General features: G+C 43.1%; 1 protein-coding gene across 2 annotated transcripts in view; it reads right to left on the reverse strand.

Moving 5' to 3' along the window:
- The window catches only part of ISM1 (isthmin 1), a 100,381-nt gene extending 98,239 nt beyond the window's left edge, over positions 1–2,142 (reverse strand). For both annotated transcript variants that reach the window (XM_074287851.1, XM_074287850.1), the window contains exon 1: positions 1,890–2,142. In XM_074287851.1, the coding sequence (XP_074143952.1) occupies positions 1,890–2,024 (135 nt within the window). In that variant the 5' untranslated portion in view covers positions 2,025–2,142. The remainder of the gene's footprint in view (positions 1–1,889) is intronic.
- Positions 2,143–9,759: the final 7,617 nt, after the last annotated feature.

Below are 9,759 nucleotides of genomic sequence, written 5' to 3' on the forward strand. Positions count from 1 at the left end.
GTCATTAAAATTTCAGAAATGCCTAAATTCCAAAGGACTTTGAGATTTAGAGGACATTTTCAATGGTTTAAAAAAAAAAAACTTTTCTGATTTTTAAGAGAATTTGTATATTACTGATAATCAGCAAAGTTACCCTTACTGATCAATCTCCCTTAAAAATTATTTTTATAAATAAATATATAAAAGTTTTCTTAGAAGAGGGCAGGTTAAGGTGTAGTCAAGAGTCCTCCTATCTGAATAATATTTAATCTTAATTATCCCCAAGTGACCTAAGAGCTAGAAATATGGAAGCCCAGCAGGGTTGGCCTTAGACAACTTAAAAGAAGAAGGCCTAAGAGAAATCCTAAGTGGCTTCTTGGACATTATTGCACATGTCTTTCCATCCATATGACTGATTTGTCAAGTGTCATAAATTAGCCCTAAAGAAGTAGGTGCTTATTGGAATTATAAAAGGGAGGGGGAAGTCAAGTTGTGTCAGAGACAGTCTTGACATATGCACTTAGTGTGAAATGGGAATTTGCATCCATTCCATTCAGTACCACCTCCCTCCCAAATCCATTCTTTCATCATATAACACTACTCCCATATTCGTTCCCCCATTGTTGTCAGGGGAGAAGAAAATCTAAACGAATGCAACCACTGGGAAGGTGATGCTGTGAGGAAAGTAATTTATGTAGTTCAAAGAGAATCCTAATAGATAAATCTGATCCTAGAAGCTTAGAACGCAGGGATGACTGGTACAGCAAGGAATCCCCCAACTTCCTTTCTTCCAAAACTGGCTTTATCACCCTTTCTTCCTACCAGAAAATGGGAAAAGGTGTACCTTGAACATACCCAGGGCAATTAGAAAGGGAGAGGGCAGGGAGCAATGCATTGAATTTAGGGTCCGTAGGACCTAAGTTGCCATGGAGATTTTGTTACCTGTGTAACCTGAGCAAATCACTCCCACCTCAGTTTCCACTTCTATAACACGAGAATTTAAGTTAGATAATCCTTAAACTCCTTTCCAATTTTAAAGTCTAAATACTGCCTTCAGAACCAGTCACTTTCACCAAGCGCCAAGTTTTTCCCCAGGCCAGGGATCCAAACAGAGCAGTAAAGCAACAGGCAGTAAGGAAACGTGTAGAGCTTGCAGGGTCCGTGAAGAACTCATTCAGTATTCTTAGATTGGCAGTCGGGTTCTTTGCAGGCGCCCGATTATCCAGTAGAGCCAATGGGCAGCCTGACACCCCCAGTTCATTATTCCAGGTCTGGCTTACTTCCCCCCCTAATTAGAGTCGACTTTTCTCTCTCTCTTGTCTCTCCTCTAGGCCTGAGAACCTAAAATAAATAAAACCTCTAAGATGCGACTATTAAGCGCTTGTTCCCACTATCCTTTAAAGCCCTTCTCTTCCCGGGTCTCATCAATGGGCTCATCCTGCCCCTTCACTCCGCCTTATGCATCCCAATGTCCCTCTCTGACCAGTCTCACCTAGCATGCTTGCCCTCATTCACAACCTTGACACCACCTCCCGTGATTTATATGATTCCGGGCACTGAACTCTGTCCGTTTTAATCCACAAACCTAAGCGGGATAATGGTGCGTCCTACCTCCCAGCACAGGTCCACCTCCAGCCCACCCCTGCCCAATTTATTTGCCCACTTAGGTCAGAACAATTGCAAGAGGCACAGCTGCCTAGGGCAACTTCTCCTCCCCCAAACACAGCCTTTGCAGAATGTGCATTCCCCTACCCTTGGGCACTCTCGGACCTCAGCTGCCAAGTTCTCCAGCATCCTCTTCTCTGTCTCCCGTTTCCCCTCCGTGACAGCCGCTCCTCTTCACCCTTCCCGCCCCCTCCCCAGGCCCCAGAATTTCGCTGGGGTAGGAGTTCTGCCCGGGATTCACTCACCTGCAGTTGTCCGTGGCTAGCGTTGCTGGGGGCTGCGTCCGGCCCGTCTGCGCCGTTACCCCGCAGTACAGTGATGTGCAAGGTAAGCAGCAAAAGTCCCAGAAGCAGCAGCAGTTCCGCAGCCAGTCGGACCATCCTCTTCAGCCGAGCGGCTTTAGGACCCCGCGGGGCTGGCGGTGGCAGAGGCGGCGGCGGCGGGGGCGGAGGAGGTGGCGGGGGTGGAGCCGGAGTCTGGGCCGGGGCTGCTCCGGGGGTTGCTGCCGCCGCCGCCGCCGCTACTGCTACCCCCGCCTCCTCCGCTGCCTGCGCCGCCCCCGCGGGACCCCCTCGCTCCGGATCCGCCGCGCTAGGGGAGGCGCAGGCGGTGGCGGGCGCAGCCGGGGCCGGAGAAGAGGAGGACGGGGTGGGGGAGCAGGAGGAGCCGCCGCCGCCGCCGCCACACCACGGCGGAGCCACTGCGGGGCAGGGGGCGTCCAAGCCGGCGGAGAAAACCCCGGCGCTGCCCGACGGGGATGGGGAAGGGGGCGGGGGGCTGCCGAGAGCCCGCGCTGGGGAACTGGACACGGTGGCCACCCTGCGGCCAGCAGGCTGCTAAGGCGACTTTGCAGAAGCACTGGAGACCCCGAGTCCACATGGGCCCTGCAAGTGTGGCAGCGGCTGCAGCAGTGGCAGGGAGAAGAGGAAGAGGAGGAGGAGGAGGGCTTCAGCAACTAGTTACCTTCACTCTCCCCCCAATCTCCCTCGCCGCCCCAAACCACTCACCCGGCAAACCACCTCCCTCCCCCCTGTCTCTCCCTAGTCTCCTTTCCCTCCCACCCAGGAGAGGGGGGAGGGAGCGAGAGGAAAGTTTTTCGTTGGAGCCCACGACACTCTAAAGTCTGTCCAGGTGGCCCAAGGCAGGGCTCAGCCGGGGGAGTTCAATCCACCCCCTAGGAAGAGCTGAGCTAGTCTCTGGAGGGCTATTGGAGTCGGAAGGGGAGCGGGGCAGAAGGGATCGGTAAGGGAGATTAATTTTGACCGGTGGTAGTAGTGTTCGTGGGATATTCCCTCCTGCTGCTGCTCCAAAGACTTTAAACGCTTTCAAATCCTGCTGAGCTCTGTGCCAGTGGTATGGGAATGTGTGTGCTAGGGTAGGGAAGTGAGCAGATAGGGTTACTTTAGAAACCTTTATTTGCAAAGAGTGGTTGGAGTCTTGGGGAGCACACCAACGAGTGTCTCATTCCAACCCCTCCCCCGAGGCTAAAAGTGCCTTTTTAGAGGTGTCTTGTCACTTGCTTATTATGCAGCCTTGGCCCGCTTTCCTTAGCGCTGGTCCACGCGTCTCGACGCTCCTAGGTCCCTGTGGTAAGGTCCTTTCGGAGAGGAGATCCCAGCTGGGGCAGGTGTAGCTGCTCCGGGATTGGTATCTGGAGGCAAGTCCCTCCGGGGCTCGCCCTGCTCTGGCCCTCGGCTCAGCTCCGCTTCCTGCTACTCCAGAGGGTCGAGGGGGGTGGACTCAGTAGGCAAGTGCTGCTGGAGTAGCCACGGGACTCCTTGCTCTTCTCCGGGTTTCCGTGGAGTCTGTAACCTTCGAAGATCTCATCCTGGGTACCCGGGGGCAAAAAGCGCAAGCAGCCGAAGCAGCAGCAAATCTAGCTAAACCTCATTTCGCTGAAGACCCCTCCATCCCAGGTTTCCCTAGAGCACTCATTCCCCAGAAACGCCAGTAAGAGGGCAGAGTAGCGTTCTCTCCTGGAATGCAGGAACTCTGTCCCCAAGGGCGAGTGGAAGCAGTCGTCTGCTTGTACCCAGAGTCCTTCTCCGGGTCCTGGGGTGCTCCCTGCACGCTCCACTTCTCCAGTCACCTCTTCATCACGGCTTTCATGTCTTTTCTTCTTTTTCTTTTTTGTTTCTGATTACTTTCTTCCTTTTCTTCCAACTACCCCTCCAGCTGCCTCCCACTAGCTAGGGATTTAGAGACGTGAAAGCACGTTGGTCTAAACCTTTTATACTACTCTCCCTCCGCTGGTTTGCTGTCCTTCCCACTCCCCCCTTTCCTCGTCTTCCTATTGCAGGCCGATCACTTCCCCTCCCCCTAGTCTCTTTCTCCAGCAGCTTCTCGGCCACCTCCCCATACTAGTCCACTCGAAAACTCCCTACGCAGTCTGAATAGTGCCCCCTACGAAGAGTAAGAACACGATCCCAAGACGTATCAGGGCCCCTGACTCCCCCCCCACCCGAGTTCGACCCCTAAATCACTTATACTTTCTACCTACCCATCTCCATCTCCTTACCTCCAATTTTTCCTCCTACCCCATAAACCATCTTATATGTAAATTTATATACGATTTTAATTACTCTGCCTGTAAAAGCAAGCTCAGCATTTTCAATCCGAAGAGGCATTAAAACACAAAGTGTATCTAGAATTCCAAAAGTTTCCTAGTTTGGCATGGCATTTTGTAAATATCCAGTTAACAGTTAACTTTTTCCACAACTACCTGGTAAGTTTAGATCCAGGTACAGAAGCATCTTGAAATTTCAATCTGCATCTTATTAAAAAATTGAAAGTGTGTTTACAGAGCCAGCTCTGTGATGCCTTTTTTTTTTCTTCTTTTTTCAGTATTGTGGAGTTGTACTTTATTTTTCCAGGCAGAGGGAACTCTCAGGAAGGCAGTCTTTTGCCATCTAAATTTGAGACTCAAAACCCCAAATTGTCAATAATTGTCAGATGGCTGGCTGAAGGAATACTCTGAAACAATAGTGTGCCCTGGTTCAGATGGTAGATCAAAGGATGAACCACAATAGTGTCTCATATCCTTCCACTAAGACCCCCTTCTATGTTTTCTAATTAGGATCACTTTAAAAGAAGAGAAAAAAACAATCAAACACAAGGCATGAGCACACAAAATAAGCTATTAAAATAGTAAACTATGATTCCATAGTAGCTAAGGAAATCAGAGACAGTTTCAAGGGTTCCTCTAACAAGCAACCTGGGGTCAAGTAATGTTGTGACAATAGAACAAATGGTTTTCTGTTGCCTTGAGCAGGTTGATTTAAATCAGACTTTTTTATTCTTTTTTATCTCCTATTTTCATAACATTCAGTTCCCATGTATAAATGAATCTTCTCAAATATGACATCACTTCTATAAATTAGTGTCAAATTCTTGATTATAAAGAAAATAATTTTTTAAAAAATGCATCAGAGCAGTTTAAAATGTACACTCGGGGAAGGTAGTTGTAATTATTATTCAAATGGAGGATTGGATTACAGACAAGAATATACCCATCTGGGTAAGTCTGTTTCTTTGAACTTTACCTATTTCCTCATTTTAACTCTATCTAGGTTTATTTAATTAGGGTCATCATTGTCATTTATCCCAATTTCATTTTACCCTCTGCACACAAAACAAGAATTGCTAAGCATGGCCACCATTTTAATCTTTAGATGAAGAGAGGGAAATTGGTTCACAATTTAAAAAAAATTAAGAGTCCAAATAAATTATTGATTTAGTATTTGCTTTTTCTTGCTTAGAGGTTCAAATTTGAAATTGTTATGGTTAGGCAAAGCTTTAAAAATCCAAATGCTCTGTAAATGTTGCATTTATCCTTCATACCATCTTATGTTTCACAAAAAGCTTGTCATAATGAATCACTAATTTCAGCAACATTGTTTTAAATCTATTTTTCAGTTTTCAACACAGATAAAGATGCAAGGATAGCCAGACACAATATATATAATATCTCAAAGCAGGAAGGGGGAGGGAGGGAACTTCTCAAATATCATTTTACATGAAGAAAAATGCTCCCTTGTCAAATTTTATCTTCCTGAAAGAAATTCCTTTTTAAACCATTTTTTGTTTAGGAAATATCTTAATTTAGATAATGTGTGTACATGTAATTTGGAGGTTAGGCGAAATATAATTAAAACCTAGCCTAATGTAAACCTGCAGGGAAGAGTTGGACAGGAGAGTGGAGAATATTTCTGATAGATGATATAATTTGATAAGGAAAGACCTCCCCAAGAAACTTTGAGAGTCTTTCAAATGTGATACCTATGCATGAGTATTCATCCCGATAATGGTGTAAATATTATTAGGGGAGTGTAGGGGAGTTTTAAGGGGAGATATGTTCTGTTGCAAATTTTTAATGCTTTCAGCTCCTGTGATTTTGGTCAAATCTCTTAAATTTCCTCAACCTCAGTGTACTGAGCTATGAAAACAGGAGATAGGACTAGGTAATCTCTTAAATCCCTTCTAATTCTAAATCTGTGATTTTATGAGATTTTTATTACTCTCCTATGTCAAATGCTGGCAAATGATCCCAGGCAAGGCAGTTCAGTTCTCTGGGCCTGTTTCCTCATGTGTAAAATAGGAACAATAATAGCACCAATCTCAAAAGACTTTTATGTAGATCAAATGAGAGCATGTAGATTATATTCTGTGTGAGCCTTTGGAAGAACATGGACAAAAGTCTCTGAAGATGGATAGTCATGGACGGGTTTTTACTTATATTACTGAGATCACAGATTCAGTATTTGAGTTATAACATGTTATCAACATGTTAGAAATGAAATATGAAAAGAGTGATTTGTTGTAATAGCAACAATAGTATGATACTTTAATGTTTGCAAAGAATTTTATATGTAGTATTTTATTTGGCCTCACCACAACTTTGTAAGGTACATGCCATTTTTATCCTCATTTTACATTCGAGGAAACTGAAGTTATCATATAAATTGTCACACAGTTAAGAAAGGGTCCAAAGCAGGATTTGAACTGGGGATTTTCATTTCCTAAATTGATTTTTTATGAAGGGAAAGTAGGGCATTTTTGGCTTCAATTCTTATCTACCCTTTAGTTGCTGAATGAGCTTTGCCTCAGATCAACTCAGACCTGGGAAAGACCTTAGTTTAAAACGACGAAGTTTTCTTCCACTCCCCACCGGCTATATCCACTTAACCTATGATTTGCTCTCTGCCACATTGTTCAAAAGCCAAATGTACTCTTTGCCAAAAAATTGTATAGAGAACTCACACAGGGCAAATTGGTCAGAAAAAGTGATACAGGAATAAGAATAAATACTCTCAAGTATCTTTTAAGAACTTTAGAATTGATTGTATTACATAGGAGAAAATGGCACAGGATTATCTAGCATGGAGTGCCCTCATCAGAGAAGGTGCTGTGCTCCAGGAATAAAACAGAATTGAATTAGCCCAGAAGAAACTAGAGATGGGTAAAATTAGAAAAGGCACCCCTAATGTTCATATGGACTGTTTATGTCTGACTTGTGGCAGAACATTTCGAGCTAGTATAGGTCTGATGAGCCATAATCGGGACACACTGTAACTCGACTCTAACAGTGATGTAATTTTGGTCAGCTTTGAGAATGAAGGGCAATAACCAACTATGTCTTGCCACTAGGCTCTGACAACTCTGGAGAATGAGACTGAAGGTTTCTGCACAGCTCTGCCTTATTTAAATCCAAGGCACTTGTAAGTCAAAATATCAGTACCCTGATATCATTTGTCCTCTTTGAGAATGGATGGACAATAAGCAACAATATCCATTTACTTTTTATAATATTCCATACTGAGGAGGAGCACAGGACTTGGAATCAAGAAAAACCTACTTTCAAATTCCTACTCTGATAATGTAAGACATTTAGGATTTCTCAGTCAGTCAATTAGCACAAAGTGCCCATTGTGTGTTAGCACTGAAGAAATAAAGGCAAAAGTCAGATCCTGCTCTCAAAACACTGATGGTGCAATGAAGTGGCATAGTAGATAGAGCATTGGGCTTAGTCACTCTTTCTCAGCCTCAGTGTCCTTGTTTATAATAGTATCTATCCCATAAGGTTGTGGTGAGGCTGAAAAAGTACATAGCAGTGTCTGGCACTTAGTAAGAGCTTATACTTATTTTCTTCCTGATGTGGGAGAGGACATAAAAATAACTAAACGATACTTAGAAGATAAATAGGAAATAATCAAAAAGAGGAAAAAGCACAAATGTTAAAGGGGACTGAGAGAAGCTTTTTCTTGAAAGTATGACTTTAACTGAAACGTGAAAAAAAAAAGCCAAGGAATCTAGGAGGCACAAATGAGGAGGGAGAGCATTCCAGGCAGACAGTGGAGAATGCTGGGCCCAGAATCAGGAAGACTCATCTTCCTGCATTAAAATCTGGGCCTCAGACACTAGTTGTAACACCTTGGGCAAGTCACTTAATCCACTTTATTTCAGTTTCCTCATCTATAAAATGAGTTGGAGAAAGAAATGGAAAATCATTCCAATATCTTTGCCAAGAAAACCCCAAATGAGATCATGAAGAGTCAGACACAACTGAAAGCAACTGAACGATAACAGCAATAAGCATTCCAGGCATGGGGAAACAGCAAGTAAGAATGCCTGAAATAGGGAAACAGAGTATATTAAGAAGCAGCAAAGAAGCCAGTATCACCAGATTGCAGAGTACTTTAGGGGGAATATAAGGTAGAAGTGAAAAATAGCAACAGGCTAGGTTAGGGAGGGCTTTAAAAGCCAAATACAGAGCATTAGAGGTAATAGGGAACCACTGGAGTTTACTGACTAGAAAGGGTAACATGATCAGACTTGTACTTTTGGAAGATCACTTTGACCATTGGGTGGAGGATGAGTTACAGTGGGGAGAGACTCAAGGCAGGCAGATTACAATAGTTCAGACATGAGGTAATGAGAGTCTTTTCATAGAATGATGAAGGATAAAAAGATTTGGAAACTATGCTGTGTGAAAAGGAATTGGGAAGGCATGAAAAAGAGTTGTTTTGAAACAGTTGGGGTCCAGTTGAAATTATGTAACACAAATTTGTAACAAACAACACACTTTTGCAATTTTCTCCATCTTCATTCAGTAGTATGTGAGTAGGAATGAAAGCAATGGATATAGGACTAATTTAGGGAAGGGAAAAATCTTAGATGAGATAAAGAAACAAAAAACTCAAGAGAAGAAGAGTTGAATTAGTTGGCCAGTGGGTTAAGATGAAAGGAAAGTTAGAAGGAAAAAAAAACACACAAGCATTTATTAAACACTTACTGTTTGCCAGGTATGTCTTAAGCACTTTAGAAATATTTCATTTTATCTTCACAATAGCCTTGTGCTAAAATGGGAAGGGAGGAGAGGTATAGGCAGTGAAGGAGTGATGTTCTGGAAAAGAAATGAGGAATGGAGTTTAGTGAACACATGAAATGGGTTTTGGGGTTGCAAGGTAAATAGAACAGTGGAATGATGATGGATTGTGATCAGATAAATGAATCTGAACATTCATGAACATGGTAGTGAGACAACTGTAGCTGATGGCAAGAAATTATGAAAATAAGTTAGGAGACGGGATACAAAGAGTTAAAATATGGTTACTGTTCTGTTTGGGGGCTCTCATTGTTTAAACAAATTGTAACTCACTGAGTAGGATATCTACAGGAAGAGTTCTTGATTTATTTTGTGTCATAGACTCCTTTGGCATTTTGGTGAAGCCTCTTTCTCAAAATAACTTTAAAAATATGTTAAATAATATATAATTATATATTAGGATTATATACATATATAAAAACAAAGGTTAGTGAAAATGAAGTATTTACAATTCTCCTTTCCATATTCTGGTGGTTAAAGGTGCAGTGCCCCCAGCAATCTCGAAAGCCCCCATAAAATTTTTTGGACTTCCTTTCATACAAGAGAAGAAGAAATTGGGCATATTTATGGTATTAAAAGATAAAAATATGTTGATGTTATGCAATACTATATTTTAGACATATATGCTTTAGGTATTTCTGAATTTCTAAATTTTTTTTCAGTGTCATTTGCTAGCCTTCTTTTGCTATACGTGGCTTCTTCAAAACTCCTCAAAAATTTATTCTGTTGAG

This window comes from Sminthopsis crassicaudata, chromosome 2, assembly GCF_048593235.1.
Source record: "Sminthopsis crassicaudata isolate SCR6 chromosome 2, ASM4859323v1, whole genome shotgun sequence".
In the NCBI taxonomy this organism is placed as follows: domain Eukaryota; kingdom Metazoa; phylum Chordata; class Mammalia; order Dasyuromorphia; family Dasyuridae; genus Sminthopsis; species Sminthopsis crassicaudata.